At 38.5% G+C, this 16,854-nt stretch overlaps 1 protein-coding gene across 1 annotated transcript; it reads left to right on the top strand.

The window, feature by feature from the left end:
• Positions 1-1,321: 1,321 nt before the first annotated feature.
• On the top strand, positions 1,322-3,258 carry fam181b (family with sequence similarity 181 member B). Its single transcript, XM_026192924.1, is given in 3 exon segments — positions 1,322-1,353; positions 1,355-1,422; positions 1,425-3,258. Coding segments are annotated over 3 exon segments (1,230 nt in total). The 3' UTR covers positions 2,555-3,258.
• Positions 3,259-16,854: the final 13,596 nt, after the last annotated feature.

Raw genomic sequence — 16,854 nt, 5'->3', positions numbered from 1 at the left:
AGAAAGAATTTGCCACCACTTTAGACTTTTTCATGTCTCAAAAACCCTAATGAGTCACCGCTTCACCTCAAATGGATCTTCTGAAAGAGGAAGGATCTTCACTTGTTACCTTTTCAGTTATGCGCCTCAGCATCACTTCAAATAATTAATGAAGCTTTAAAGTGATTCAAGGATGTGCCAGATAGAAACTGCTGCATTGCCTTGTAAACCGAAATACTGAAAAATATAAGCAGGGTGAAAAAGTGGCTGCCAATTTGATCACTCCAAAAAAAAAAAAAATTCCACTTAAATTCTGATAAGTGCTGGCAACTTAACAATCTGGCTCTTGGACACATCCTCCATTGTATTCACTGCTGGCCAAGAAACTTCCTGTAAATACGTTATTGTTTACAACAGAAGTTTCATACCCAGGATTTCTTAAGGTCAACATTTCTTCTGGCACACTAAGCCTGAACTGCACTTTATTCCCCTTTAATTTAACAGCTCCGGCAGCTTTTCTAGTTAAATCGACTGTTCATTATTGAGACCCATTTTACGAAGGGGCTGTGAGGTGCAATTTAATGAATCTCTGGCACAAAGCTCCCTTTCAGTGCTGCGCGAAGAATAGAGGCTATTTAGACCCTGTAGGGCTTTATGTCAAAGGCAGCCCATAATAGTTGTCAGGCCAGGGCAGAAATTCCCACTGGCCTGGGAATGCACTAGAAATCAACTTTTGCCATGAGCAGATTAAGACACAAGCAAGCAGTTGGGAAGATTCTCCCATATAGTGGCATCTGTTTAGACGCTTAGATTTTCCCACAGACAAAAAACCCCCCCAAAACTTTCCCTGTACTGTAATGTTGTGATGTGCTAGCTGTTTGTCCCTGTGCCTAAATGAAAATTAAGATTATAAATACATTTTTATTTGGGTATCCACACAGGAAACAAAAATATTAGTATATTTTTCCTTTTTTATTTTAGTGTTTGGAGAAAGACGAGAGGAACGTGTGAACAATGGTGTCGGCTAGTTGAGGATTTGAAAGTTATTTACATTTTTTCTTTGTTTGGGGGGGTTTAAGCGTAGTTTGTTTGATAGTCATGAACGTAACAAAGGAGGATATGGTTGTTTAAGTCTAACAGAGATCATTTTGTATTACATTTCTGCCTCCGTACTCTATCCACCATGTTTTTTTCCCCTTCTCACTGTAACAGTAATATCCTCGAGTTTCATGAAAGCTTTTTTGGTTCAGAGCACACACAAACAGTTAAACTAGAGGGGGAGAGTTCTGACAGAGGTTATTGTCCTCGGCTCAGCAGGGAATTTCAGACAAATCCCTCTTAGATGCAGGTGGTCGGGCACAAGCAAAGAGTTAAGTCCAGCGGTCCCATTGCCCCTCCTCTTTGATGTTCTGACATCATTTGTCCAGCCCCCCGAAAGATCTCCTTACTTTCCTCAGAGCGCGTCACTTCTACTCTGGAATGTTTACAGGAACTTCATGAGCAGCATCAGGACCAAGTTTTTATCAGAGGAAAAAGGGCATGCTGTGAAGAAATTTTGGGTTCAAGGATCACAGTGGATGCCACAGGTGTAGCTGCTGGGCTCAACAGAGTAATGGCTGTTCAGACTGCAATCATGAACCCTCAGTTCATGAATTTCTGCTTCCCTGGCTCTGTGATGGAGTATGATGTGGAAAAAAGTCTTGATGGAAGTCTCCTGGGTGAGACAGAAAATGATGAGGACTACAAAGAGACGACGAGGGATTTGTTGAGTTTCATAGACTCAGCCTCCAGCAATATCAAGCTAGCTCTGGACAAGCCAGTGAAATCTAAAAGGAAAGTCAACCACCGGAAGTATCTGCAAAAGCAGATCAAAAGGTGCACTGGCATTATAACACCAGGAAATGCTGCAGAGGCCCCAGTAAAAAGACAGGGTTCTCCACTGACTCAGCCAAGCACTTTGCAGAGCAAAACTCTACCTAAGCGTGATGGTGTTCAGGCCAACTTGCAGAGCAAAAGCTTGGCAGCTCTCTTCAGCCCTGTGAAGGATATAAGGGGTGAAAAACCCAAGAAACCACCGCTGAGGCATCGCAACCTGCCCCCTTCTTTCTTTACCGAGCCTGCTAATTGCTCCAAAGTCAGTTCAACATCTGGAATGACGCTGAAGGACTTGGAGCGAGGCAATCCAGAGGCTACAGAGTTCTTTGAGCTCTTGGGGCCCGATTACTGCAACATGGTCAGCGATCAGGATATTTATCAAGGCATGCCTCTCCGGGTGCAGCCAGAGTTGGGAGGGCCAGATCCAGCTTCCTACGATACTCATCATTTAGTTGGTGGCCTCCTCTACTCGGAACCCTGGACTAGCTGCTCAGGACCCTCTAAAAAAGTAGGGGAGAGTATGCGTACAGGCCCAGCCCAGCCTCCTGTCTACTGTCAGTCTGAGGGTGCTACGGGGCCCATAGAAGACAATGCGCTGTGCACTTTAGCCTTTCCAAACTTCTTCGCAGACTGCCCCATACCTCAGGTCACCTACGATTTAACTGGTGGTTATAACAGGGCTAATTATTCATCTCTATGAGAGGCTGACAATTCTTTTGGCTTATAATATGCAGATAATTATGTTTAACAGTAGTTTATCATATCAGGTTTGTTGTGAAAACAGTGTTGCAACTGGAAAACACGTAGTATCATCCCTACTCAACAAAGTGTGTCATGCAATTACTTCCGGAAAAAAAAGTAACTGGATACCAAGTGCTTCTTTCACTCATAGTTTTTCCACTTGTGATAAAAAGCTTCACACATGTATATGATTGCGTCTCTCTCAGGCAATTTATATTGCAATCGATGAAAATGCATTTGATTCTGGCTATGCTGTTGCTTTAGTTAAGTTGTCCACTTGAGAATGTGCAAATCAGACTACAGATTATAACATTTATATATTTTACAAAAATAATCACACAAGCAGCACAAATACTTGTTGGTTTAGTCCACAAAGCATCTCTTTTTGTTTGTTTTTTATATATCATAGGACTGTTTGACAAAACAAATGGAGCACTTTTCCTGCTAGTAACATTTCTGTGCAGCAACATAAAAGGGACTACTAATTTTAATTTTAATTTTCAAACAGTAATGTCTGATGCCGTGTTTGCTTGATGAAGTTTTATAGCTCTGAAGTTATTTTCAGCTGGAAGAATTTCACTTGTGCCCTTTTGTCTGTGGAAAAGCCTTTAATGTATCTAGCTATTGTAATAAGAGGAAATAAAGCTGGCCTTTATTACTGTGTCTGGTTGTGCTCATTGTGGAAGGCGAGGTTTAATTATCATGAAGAAATGAGGATACAAAGCAGAAAACGTCCATGACTGAAGATGTATGTTTGTAAAATATAACAGAGTTAATCTGTATAAAAATACACACACTTTGCTGCATGGTGCATTTTTACAATTCTTCTGGGGCAGATGCTTGGAAAAACTATGTGCTACATTTTGTTGACAGAAAATAATAAAACCTATGAAAAGCTTCACTTTACCTTTGTGATTTTGAAGTTAACACAATTACTAAACATGTAACATTGATTACTTTGCACTACCACTGCACTGGAACATTAGGTGGAAAAATATCTAAATATTGTCATTTTGCCCATATGTTTAGTTCAAGTTGACTGGCGATTTAATCTTGAAACCCTTTAAAGCATAACCTTTGCAAAGGAGGTCTCTGGAGATTTGAATGCCAGAATCCTCTTAATGGTATACAGCGTTAACCCCCTCTGCTGGCTGCTAAAGGTTCATTCATTTGCATTCTAACATCGAACCTCATCCCGGCCCAGACATTTGTCTTGAAGTATCACCCTAGAGTCTGCATGAAATGACAGGGGTTGAAAAAAAACAAACAAGATTTAATATGAAATTGTGTCATGAAAAATGGTGACTTCGAGGGTCCTGTAAACCATAGCGGAACTCTAGGGTCTGCAAACCTGAGCGTTCTTTAATAGAACTTGAACATCCTTGTTGTTCTGGGGTCACAAATACTAGAGACAGAACTGCAATTACTCAAGATTGTTTTCGAGGACCCAATAAAAGTTTTGCCGTGACATTGAGGCATTTCAGTGCAAGGCGAGAGATGAATTTGAAGTCAAGGAAAGTTCTTAAACTTTTTTCTTTACTCATTTTGCCCCCATATTTTTTAAGCACAATTACTGATTTATTTTTACTTCAGTAACCATGCACAATCTGTCTCAGCTCTGGTCTCTGTCACACTCTTTACATGTACACACATGTAAAAGATATTCACCTCTTGGCAGCTTAGATCGAGTACAAGGTTTGGACACAATTAACCCCAGTTTACTGACCACAGTGGACTCATTTTCTCAATTTTCAAAATCAAAAATATGTCTTCGGTCTGTAAGCAGGTATTTAGCAATTGCGCTAGATGGCAGTATTGTTCTGTTGAAAACCCAGTGTCCACCACTCCCATCCAGACACCAATGATATATGGCATTATGAATGTAATTCTAGCCTCTTATGCTGAGTTGTTCTGCACACACCTGCTCATAAAATGAATCTGTCATGATTTAGTAAGCTGCACTGGAATGAATAGTTGTAAAGTAATTTTTTAATTTCTTGGTCTTTTTTCATTTTTGGTTTAAAAGAATCCTCACTCACCACCAATAAGATGCTGTAAGCATAAACAATTATGGTGCATATATCCATTGTAATGCACCCTCTGCTATGAAGCTAACATTGTCTGCCAGTCTTTTGTTTTACCTCCTGCCAGTTAGGTTTATTGGAAACTGGTCAACATTACCCCCTGCCATATGTGGGGAAAAACAATATCTGGCAACTTGCAATACAGCAAACTATGCTCACAGAAGGCATATGGATTTTCTGTCTCTGAGTTAACATCAACTGATACATTCAGATTAGACCCTGCTGATGATGGAGCCACTGCCGAAAGCCTCGCTTTCATTTGTGGCACACAGGAGTAGCAATGTTTGTCAAAGGGATTAACAAGATCTGTGTTAGTTCTGACCTGAATACCAAGAGGCAGATATCTTGGTAAACGAAATAACAATCAGCAGATTATCTAGCATGGCGTGTGAGGTCCTTTGATGCAAAAAGGAAAAACAAAAATACAGGAGCTCATAATGTCAAGTGCATGCACACATATGAACTCAACAGAATCTGTATTGAAGAAAACCCTACTGCAGAAGTTCAATTTCCAGTGTGCACAATAACGTCTGTGCAACACTGGAAATTGAGAATCTACTTCCATGTTTGCCCTCTCACTGACCTTTCACAGCTTGTCCTCGTGTCTTGTTAACACCACAAGGCTGAAAGCACTGTGGAAGATGATATTCACGAGCCTTTTTTACCCCTCTCCATGACAACTTTTGTCACTCACAGAATAACCATTGCATGTTTACAACTGAGGGCAAATAAATACTGTAATAGTAAGACTTTCCATGTAGGTTGCTGAAGCATCACCGTTATCTTAAAATAATTTTAAGTTTTACAAATTATGTAAAAAAAAATGCTAGATGAAATTAACTGAGAATCGCTCCTCGTATCAGGTTATACCCTATTTGCTTGTAAATATTACATATTTATTTGACATTTCTCTCAAATGCAAAGTACTATATCTTTAAAAGCCCCTCTATATTTCAATGTCAACAAGTGCCTTTCTATTACCAGTACAGAGAGCCACTGATGTATTCATTCTTCCAAAGATTTCCTTTCTAAGTCTTCAAATAGATCTTTTGCCTGCAACAAACTGAACTTTGAATCCTTAAATTTGGAAATGCTATTTTATCACAAAGCATGTTGTAGGCTGCTTCCCATCTTTTCAAGGGCATCATGCTGCAAGTTCTTTAAGGATTGTAAACAAGGTCAGTGCTGAGAGATCTCTTCACAGTACGCCCTGCAGTTCTCACATCTTATTTTGCAAGTGCTCAACCGGCGGGAGCAGTTAGAATTACAATCAGAAACAGGTTTACGTACACATACGAGGAGTGTCAATCAAGAAATAGAGGGTAACTAGTGTTTATGCAAATAAAAACAAATGAATATATATCTACCGAAAAGACAAGTGATCAGTTAACATTCATTTTAACTCATGGGAAATCCCTGCCTGACCCCCTTTTTGTCCATGTTGTAAGATTAAACAAAACAGTGGTTTGCTTTCAGCACAGTATATTTATTTCCATATGCATGTCATGTCTCACCGCTTTCCATTTAAGTCTGCATTCATTTTCAGTAGCTCTGACGCACTGTTTTCTACCTCGAGGGTGTTGTGGGTATGCTTGCTTACATCTCTGTGTTTTTGTCAGTGTGATAACAATTGCAAGCTGTGCAGCTGACAAAAGTCCTGGCTAGATTAAAGACAATACTGCCTCAAAATTCTTCATCGCCAGCAGATGCTACTCATATTGAAAGACAAAACTCTCACACTGATAAATATCAATCAAAAATCAACTCCCTGCTCAGATGACAGATTTTGATATCTGCTGCTGCTGTTTTGACCTTTCACTTAAAACCTGGGCTGTCAAGAGGCTGCAGAAAAGCTACATGATAGCGTCACTTTAGTAAATGCAATTATGGCTTGGTGTTTTTTCTCATGTCTTAATAATTAACACAGAATAAACACAAAATATTGCACTACTGATTAACTCCATATATACACACACACACATACACATCTATGTGCGTGTGTGTTACTTGTTGAGTCCCTTTCACATTGAACAACCCATCCATCCATCTAAGTCGGGTCACGCTTGGGGGAGCTAAGTATCCATAGCATGTTTTAGCCAAGCAATTTCCTCAGGTTTCCCCACTCATAGTTGGTCACGCTCCATCAGAGTCACAGCTAGAGATTTTGTGGCTCTTGACAACAGCTAAACAGAAGCTTTAATACAATGAATATCCTGGGTATTTTCCAAGGGCCTGTCCAGCTCTTGGCCCCCTGAATTATTCAAGGTGTGTGTTTGTGGTCAGTAAACACTTACTGATGTCACCCTTGTTGCGTCAGTTTCTGCTCCTGTATTTCAGTCACTATTAAAAGCAAAGGATGACAGGTTGAAAGAAAAAAGAAAAAACAGATGTGGATGTACTTTAGATTTTTTACTAACTGGATATCAAAAAAACCTTCTTGACGTTGTCCTACCACATACTCTGCTTGATGGGTCAAGACTCATCAGTTTTACTTCTGCGCCAAATCTTTGACAATGTGAACAACAGCACCACATTGTTATTTTATAACCCAAACTGGGCAAATGCTCCCTGCTGTGTACTAGCTTCCCAAACTTTCTTAATTTCCTGTCTTTGATAATTGCAAACGGGAGAAGCAGCAGGGTGTAACTGCTGGGCTACTCCAACACCACCTCAGGAGACACGGTCATTAGCCATTTCCAAATACGCCAAACACATTTTGACAGGTTTGGCATATTCCCGTAGCCATCTCATCATTTTCCTCCGGGTAAAAAGCATGCCCATGCACCGTTAACAGGAATAAACGCAAAGTTTGATAACTGCTGTAATTGCTCTTAATGAGGAGAAATACAGACTCCTTTATAAACTAAATAAGACATTCACTTGAAATTGATGTACGATTGCTCCGAATGACTTCAAAGACAGACAGCAGGGCAGCAGCTAGAATAAAGATAGCTTCAAACGTACAAACAATTAGCTATGTTGCTTTTAAAACAGCTGTCCAAAGCAACTAGACTCTGTGTGTTGCCTCACCCGAGTGTTCCCAGATAAAACAAATCACAATTGGTTATTTATTTATTTGTCTGTTTGTTTTATTTCTCTGATGTTCTCCAGCACTGTGCGGCAGAGGTTGGTGTTAACTGTATGAAAATGAATTGAGGTGGCAGTCGATGTTCAGTAGCTCTGTGTAAATAAAATTCCATGTAGATACAGCAACGGCATGAGCTGTGAAGTGTCTTTACTAACATTGTTTACCTGATGGGCTGGCTCTACATGTTCTGTTACTTCCTAACAAAGGGGAAAAGACAAGCAAAACAGAAACAACACTGTTTAAACTAATGTTAATGAAACATTTTCATGCTTAATTATCGTCTTTTGGGGCAATTTGAAATCCAGACATCAGCACAAAGCAGGAGTGACAAACCGATTTGGCACAATGACCAATATCTGGTGGTCAAAATGTGATTACAGCTATAAAGTTATTTAGTAATAGTAGGTAATTCCTCTGTGGCCTTGTTATTAATACTCAGAGCTTCTCAGCAATAAAAAGACCACTCGTTATAATTGGCACAATTGCAAAATTAACAGAATTAGCTGTGAGACTCTGCAAGTTGTCACTTACCCTGCAGCCATGTTCAGTTTTTACTCTGAAATGCAGTCCATTTGTGCTTGTGTCCAACACCTTAGAGCACAGAACAAAGAAAAAACAACAACTGTGTTTTCTTCCATTATTATCCCTTTACTGGCTTTAAGTAGCAGATTTGAAAAACAAGGTTGTTGCATAACACCTCTGTTGAAGGCTGGATATGTATAACCCTCTGTGGTAATGCAATGTAGCCAAGTCTGTCATTGCACAAGGCACGATAACACTTCTTCGTGCAAATTCTGCTTGTCTTCATGCAAAGTGCGAACGTGAGTAACATTCTCACCTCAAAATAGATGTTACTTTGTGAAATCATCAAAACTGACTGCCAACAAGGCCCACAGAGCTGTTCAGTTATTGAGTTGTAGCGTGTCTAACTGCCTCGGAGAAATAATCTCTCCAACTTATGACTCTTAACATCCTCTAAAAGAAAATTTCTCTCTGGCTACTGTCATGTGAAAATGGTCAAAGATGTTAGGTTGAGAGTACATTGTTTGGGCTCCCTGTATCACACTGAGGACATGATCTGATCTGCAGATATAAATGATATGCCTATCATCCTAAGGAGAGCAAGTTGTATTATACCACCTGCACATCCCCTGAGAAGCATAATAATCTTTAAAAGCAGAGACAATCCCATTACCTGTCACAGATTTATTCCCTCATAATTGCCAGAGCCTTCCCTTTGGGAGGAATAGGGGGTGAAGGACAGCAGACTCACTGATACCAGACTTATCTTCGGGAAAAATCTAGGGGACATCTATTTTAGTCTTGTCATTCCCATAGCATCGTTTGGCTGTTCTCAAAACCTTGAAAAAGGATTTTTGGTATAAAACAGTGCTGCAATAACACCCATGCATCGAAACCTGATGCTGAAGACCAGCAAACCTCAAGACTTTATACTTTCAACAGTCACCACACTACAGCTGGTAATATCGGTTGTTGATCTTTAATTTAATATTATCCTGCATATAGTAAGAGTCAGTACATTAGCCCTTTCATGCATAGTGGACACTACAGTGGACAGCTATTCAAAGGCTGTTTCCTTGTATTTGTGTCATTGTTGATGGTATACTTGCACATAAACCAGGAGGATGTGTCATTCCACACCCTGCCACCCACTGGTGGTTTAATGTTACTATAGATGTATGATGTGTGTCATTGTAATTATTGTTATTTAACCCTGTCATGCATGAATTATGGCAACCTCAATCAGGATTTTTTTTTTCTTCAGTATTTTTTTCATCTGTTCATGCCTAAAGATGAATAAAAATACTTAAGAAAAAATCCTGATTGAGGTTGTCATAATTCATGCATGAAGGGGTAAGCCTAAAACTTAAAAAATGTAAAGGCTTAATTCCCTGGACAATACAAAGTTTACAATCTTTGTATGTCCGTTTGTTATTAAATGCAACATCCATGAAATTTGATAACAAGTTGGACAACAGGCCAAGAAAAAATTAGTTTTTGTACAGAGCAAGGCATTAGACCTGATTAATCTGTTAAATTTACATCAAAAAAGATTCTTTTTTTTTTTTAATGGAAAAAATACAATATAAAGTGTTAAATGAGTGCTAAAATGACATGTAATGTTGGTAATGACTATCTATCTACCAGTTGCCATTTAATGGCTATCCAGCTACCAAATTATCCATTTAGTCAACCATTCACTGGGAGCAGGCTGAGCAAATTTTGTCTTGACTAAGCAGATGTGGTTAACAAAGGCAGTCAAAGCGAATCACTTTTGTTAACACTTTTCAAGATCAGCAATAGAAAAGAAAAAAAGCACCTCTGTGAGCTGACCTGAGAGACTCTCTGTCACCAAAGATCACACGGTCCGTACAGTTGTTTGTTCTGCTCCTGCTGCTCCGTTTGTTCAGCTTTATCTCCAAGCCAACCCAATTACAGAGCATCAAAATACCTTGGGTCTTCTTGTCCACTAAATGGCTCCGAGTTTTTCTTTCTTCCCTTGACAAAAAAAAGAAAGAAAGAAAGAAAATAAATAAATAAATAAACAAGGCACGAATCAACTGAAGCAAAAAGGTACTGCAAGCTGGTGAAAACTGAACATAATCATCAAAAGCCTCCAGTACTTGTACGCTTTATAGCGGGTTCTGTCTTTTTCACAACAATGCAAATGTGTTAAATTAACGAATCAATTGACAGTATTGTAGTAGCATAAATCATTCAGAACCAGCCAACATAAATCATATTCCAGCTCGTTATTGTTCTTTCATGTTATGACAGTTTCTCTATCTCTCTCCTGCTCTCTCTCTCTTTTTCTTTGAGCCCCTCATTTGTTTAGATGATCTGACTAATGTCCAAGAAATTGTTCTGTCCAGGCGTGTGCTTGGCTGAGCGGACTTTGTTTGCTTGTCTGGTATTTGTTGTGCATCTGGGTGCAGGTAGAGCGCTGCGATTCTGTGAGTGATGGCACGCCCCTGTTTTTAATGAACTGTTTATCTGCTGTTTGGTTGCTGGAAATGTTTGATGTTTGCCCATGGAGAGACAGTGACGGCGAGAGAGAGAGCGAGAGCGAGAACTCCTTCTTGTGACACGTTGTTGTGTCTCATTTGAAATGCGCACATTTCTGTAAACTTTAAAAGTGCAATGAAAGATGAAAGCGGAATTAGCTCAAATAATTTATAGGATTTATAAGAAGTTGCAGGGTATCAAATGTTGTTTCAATTTCCTTTGTGATCTCCCTCGTAAGATCTTTCATCTTTTGGTATGACGCATAACAGTTCCTTCAGGAAAGTACGATCAAATTTACCGATCCTTCAGGAAAAATCAGGTCACTGCAACAGCCACAAATATGGTAGTAATAGGATATTTCCAGTCTAGTGGTGAAGTACATAATTTACACTGTTAAACACATTTCAGAAATTAGGCAATTTAGCCCAACAATTTAGAAGCAAACATTTAAAAAAAAAAGAAAGAAAGAAAAAAAAAAGCTCTGAATAATGAGTTTGAGTGTGTTTTTGTAATTTGGGCATGTGTTACAGCTGCAGGAAAGATTTCACTTTTCTTGACCATTGTGAGTAGATATTTTACTCCAACTGAAAGTGAATGGTTTAGTAGAGACTGAAGTTACACAACAAGCTTTTATGATATTGGGGACTATAATGTCCATCTGCTTAGGCCCTGCTTTAAAATCAAATCTTTAAATGAAGCTTAAACAGCTGTTGTTGTGAAGTGCGCCTGATGCAATAAATTTTTCATCCAAAAACACAAGGAATAGATTATTCCTTATTAGCAAGTTGGCCAAAGTCATTCCTATAAGTTAGTTTTCCATCAATTCTGACAACATTTAGATATCCAATAAGGTTCTGTAGATATTTTGCTCTGTTTGCATCATATGAAAGTAACAATGTGTCTTCCAGTACTCAGTAACATTTACCCAATCACTATTTCCATGCAGTCAGTGATAAAGCAATGAAATTATAAAGACACCATGCCTCTTTATGTCCTTGTTCACGTTTGTGATATGGTAATGTATGTATATCAAGGGTCCATTAGCATCTCTGTCCCATGAGATATGTCTGCATCTACTGATTGTATTTCTGGGGCCAGAGAATTCATATAGACAAGCTGAAAATTTTTTCTCTTATTTTCCCTCGTCTGGTAAATTGTTCCATTAGCCTTCCGCCGAAAAATAATTCTAGGCTTTCCAAATGCCAGCCTATTCTCCAGCGATATCAATAATTATTACTAGTTTCCGACAACACAATTACATGTTGGAAAGACGTGCTTCTAAGTGCTCTGTGCTGTGGAATACAGATCGCAAGAGAATCTATTTTGTCTGTGACGCTTGTGTCTCTCTGTGTGTCTATGTGTGTGAAAAAATAAAATTAACAGCATTTATCTTATTTCTGTTTTCAGCAGAAAAATCTAACAAGTAGAATTTCTTCCCATGCAGGAATGCATGTGCACGATCACATCCTCTCAGAAGTTTGCAAATATCTCAAACTTTCACTGAAACCGTGCTGGCTTGCATCTCCAAAGCAGATGTTTGTAATAGGTGAAATCCTCTCGAGCAGCTGCATTCAATACTGGTTCATTGACCATACAAAGACAAATGACTAACAGCTGTTTGACTAGCTGCACTCACATTCTCTACAGGTGAATTTTCATGTTTTACTGTATTCCTCTTCTTTGTTGTACACTCTACTATTTAACCCCCACAATATGCTCACTCAGAGTACACAAACCAACAAGATTAGCTGTATGTTATTATACCTGTTATTACTCTTTGTCTGTGTGGAGCTTTCACGTTTTCCCTTTTCTCAGTTTTCATCTGTGTGCCCTGACTGCCCTGATTGGCATAAATGTAGGGGCGGGAATGTTGATTGTCTGTCTCTTCAGCAGTGTTGGTCAAGTTACTTGAAAAAAATAATCAGTAACTAAATACTGATTACTTCCCCCCAAAAGTAATCCCGTTACTTTACTGATCACTTATTTTCAAAAGTAATTAGTTACTTAGTTACTTAGTTACTTTTTAAAAACAAGATTTACAACCTGAATAGGTGATAAAGTGATAGATCTTTCAGCCCAATTCTACTTTTTCTGCATAATCCATCATACAAAATGTAATCAAATGGAAAAGTCTCTTTTTTTTAACTTGTTTTATCAGTTTTAATCTTTTAACTTTATGCATCAAGCAAAAATTAAATTATATGCAACATTCTCTGACTTGAAGAAATTTGTTTAACATTTAAACCTATTTTCTGCACATTCCAGCACATAAAATAAAATATTTTTTGTGTTTACACTCACTCTTTCAAATAGATGCAAGTAAAACACAGAAGAAAATAAATAAAGTCAAAGACTAGAGGTCCTTTTGCTCTATTTTCACCTGTAAAGCAGGAGCGGGGTGGGCAGAGGTTTACCCTGGTGCAGGTGTGCCGCGGTCAGTGGAAGAATCCGCGAGTTTCTCTGTGAATTTCCAATTACGTCGTTGCGCACTCGGTGCTTGTTTAGGGGTTTTTTTCTCTGTAAAAAGAAGTTTTCTTCCCACGCACAACGGACACTAATGTTTTTGTCACTTTTTATGGAATCAAACTCAAAGTAAGGTCAGTACTTCCACGCTTTAAACGCTGCACGCTCGTACTCTCTCCCGCACTCATTATATTATCCATTGTTGATCTGCACACAGCTGTTGTCACGAAAGTCACACTCGCTTACGTCCTTGTCATGAGACATTCTCGCAAAAAAAAAAAAAATCACGGTTTTAGTAATGCAGTAACACAGCGTTCCTACGGGAAAGTAACGGTAATCTAATTACCGTTTTGCAATAGTAATCCCTTTCTTTACTCGTTACTTGAAAAAAGTAATCAGATTACAGTAACACGTTACAAGTAACGCTCTGCTCTTCAGCCCTGCAATAGCCTGGTGATTGATTCAGGGTGTACACTACCAACTGACCAATATCAGCTGGGATAGATGGTAGCCCCTCATAACCCACTGCAGGATAAAGCGAGTATAACTTAGTGGGTCATCCCACTGTTTTACCTCTTGCTCTAATGCCTGCACTCTATAAAAATGGTACAATTATGCACAGCTTTGTAGCTTATGCAAAGCCAACTACTTCACATGAACCTGTGCACTAGGCTCAAGGTGTGATGATTGGCTGTAAAAGTAAATGTAAGGATTGATTTGCATGCGCAGCAGCATAATGATGGATTCATCAATAAACCTCCAACCCCAACCTGTTAATGAGTCAAATATTTAATCAAATTGGAGCTCCAATCAATAGATTCTGATCCTCAACATGAGGACTCATTAATGTGTTCTATTGACATTAACACCGAAATGCAAATCTGCATACAAACAATGCCACATTCACGCTTCGGTCGAGGTCTACCTGCTGGTTTCCAAGTGAAATATTCACATGCAGAGCAATGCATTTTACAAAACATACAACTGCAAAAGTCATTCTCTTAATGGAGAACAGTTGATTTTTTTATTTTTATCTACATGATAGCAGTCTTTTTTATAGTAATCTCTTCTCATTAAGCACTCTACAGCATTTTAGCTTCATGTAAGCTCTAATTCTATCAATCAGGACAAATATCATCAGTATGAGTGTAGTCTTCTGTGACCTTTTCAGACTGCGTTATGATAGTGAACACAGTGAGAAGGTCAGCGTGTGTCCTCTTTGTTCAGAGGAGGAAGCATAGCACAGTGTGAGCTGCTCTAATTTAAGATATTAGAGCGAAAGCTGAGGAATGTGTCAATGCAGAAAAGCTGACATAAACGAGCACACAGCAGAGAGTCCAAAGTGGCATATTTATCGAGCATTTTCACCTATCGCGAGTTAGTTGAGGCGCACAGGTGTGAGTTATACTGTAAATGTGAAAGAATTATTGTACTGCATTGTCTGATCTGTGGGCAGACTGCAAATAAATAAATAAATAAAACACAATCTATTAATATTTCTTATTGTGGAAATCTGCTTGTTCTGAGCTGGCATAAGTCACAAAAGATAAAGCGATTATCATGTCTCAGGTATTGTGACCGATTTAGTTCAACTAATTGAACTCATAAGTTTAATGTAAGACTTTATCATTTCTTGGCTTAAAGCAAACAAATGGAAAATATGTATATTTATAACATTTCCGGGTAAACAACATGGTAAATAATTTACTGAGAATTTGTGCTTTCTTCTTTAAAACAAACCACCTCATTAATAGGCTAAACACTTACTCCAACAGAAATTTTTCTGACTCCCCAACTGAACTCTAACACCAAATTATGAGTTCTTTCTGCCTTCATAAATATATATTTGCCCACAGCATCTCTATCTACGGAACAAACTGAGAGCTCTGACTCACCTAAGCTACTTAATTCTAGTCAGGTAAGGCTGAACTTAAAACAACCCCAGCTTTGACTTTATTAATTAATTTCCTGGGGACTTTTTATTGATTGCAAAACAGTGGCTGAATAGAGCTGCTGGTGTATGTTAAGGGTAAATATAATACAAATATGAAGAGAAGAGCCGTGGGCTGCTGAAACGAATTTCAATTTGTCTGTCTATCGCTGATAGACGCAGAAACAAAGTGGCGTAACAGCTCAAGGTAAAAAGGACTGCATGATGGTTTATGTTTACAATGTTTGTTGTTATAAACTAGGCAGTATGTCCCAATGTGAATTAAAAGAAGTGGAGGAAAACTACTTGCCAGGGGACGAGTCTTTTAAACAGTTTAACAAAATAATGCATAGGAACCAGTTCAGGAATGATTGAAATGTCTTTCAGTATTAAGGGAAAAAAACTGGAGCATTAAAGAAACATCCTAAATTAACCTAATGGCCCAGGCCACTTGCATTGCTCTTAAAATTGGGGCATATTTGCAACATAACCTTCAAGTAATGCAACATTTTCTCATAACGTCTCCGTTTTTTTGGAAATCTTATCACACCGCAGAAAGAAAAACTCCAACGTGTTTTGGATCCACATAATTAAAAAGCACTAATGGTGGAGCAGATTTATTTCATGTCTTTGTTTTCAGCTGGAGCTAGATGTCGAGAAGAAGGAAGCTTGAAAGGGAATCCTTTACTGTTTCTATTAATAAAATCCTGAAGGAGGGAGAAAGAGCCTGAAACTGGGTGATGAGCAGCCTAATAAAGAAAGATGGATTTCAGGTTCGAGTACTTTTCCTGATCTTCAGGAGAAGAATAATGAGTTTCTTTGTTTGACAGTTGGTTAACAGAGTGGATTTGTGCAATCCCTTTGTTCTTTTTCTATCTATTTAAAGTAGTTTGAACTCTAGTTTCTTAAAGGTTGTTGAATTTAGGAATCTGGAAATATGTTTGTCTTAAATATGTTAATTAGTGCAGCTTGAATTAGCCTAGCTATGCATATTTAATTTACAGTGAATACTGGGTGACACTGTTAGTTATACTTCAGTATATTATTATTCCAGCATAGTTTTATTCCAGTAAAGCCAGCCAACTAACAGCCATCTACTGTCCACAAACCCTGTGAGATTTGTCTCCTTCAATCTTTGCGTCTTTACTTGAAATAGAACAGAATAGAATATTGATAATTGTACATGTACAACAAAATTATAGTGGCAGCCAGCATTATAATGATGCTGACGACTTACCTTTTATTAATCGGATAATTTCCATCTGAGCAACGGTTAAACTACTGCAGAGAACTCTTTCTCTTTAAATGTATCTCTCATCTCATTACAAAGCTTTTTGCCCAACTATGTGTATTGCAAACATTTAATAAATGAGGCAAAATATTTCATAATTATGAATGAAACTAAAACGAGTTTTACACTACAGCCAGGTGTGACATCAAATTTAAAGCTCTACTGAAAGCCATTTTTATGCAGCAAAGAACATAACAATCTAGAACTAACATTACATTAAAATGCAGTCTATCACCGCCACCGCTTTTATACCATCGGCAGCGGGACACCATCTGTTGGCCAGTAGATGCTTTTGTACCACTTTCGTGTGACCTCGGCAGTGTGGCGCGTTCATTTAACCACTTCACTGTTCACAGCGAGTCACTTTTTACATCAC

Source organism: Astatotilapia calliptera, chromosome 14 (genome assembly GCF_900246225.1).
Source record: "Astatotilapia calliptera chromosome 14, fAstCal1.2, whole genome shotgun sequence".
NCBI classification, from domain to species: domain Eukaryota; kingdom Metazoa; phylum Chordata; class Actinopteri; order Cichliformes; family Cichlidae; genus Astatotilapia; species Astatotilapia calliptera.
The sequence above is the reverse complement of the archived record's forward strand: the minus strand, read 5'-3'. Positions and strand labels throughout refer to the sequence as shown.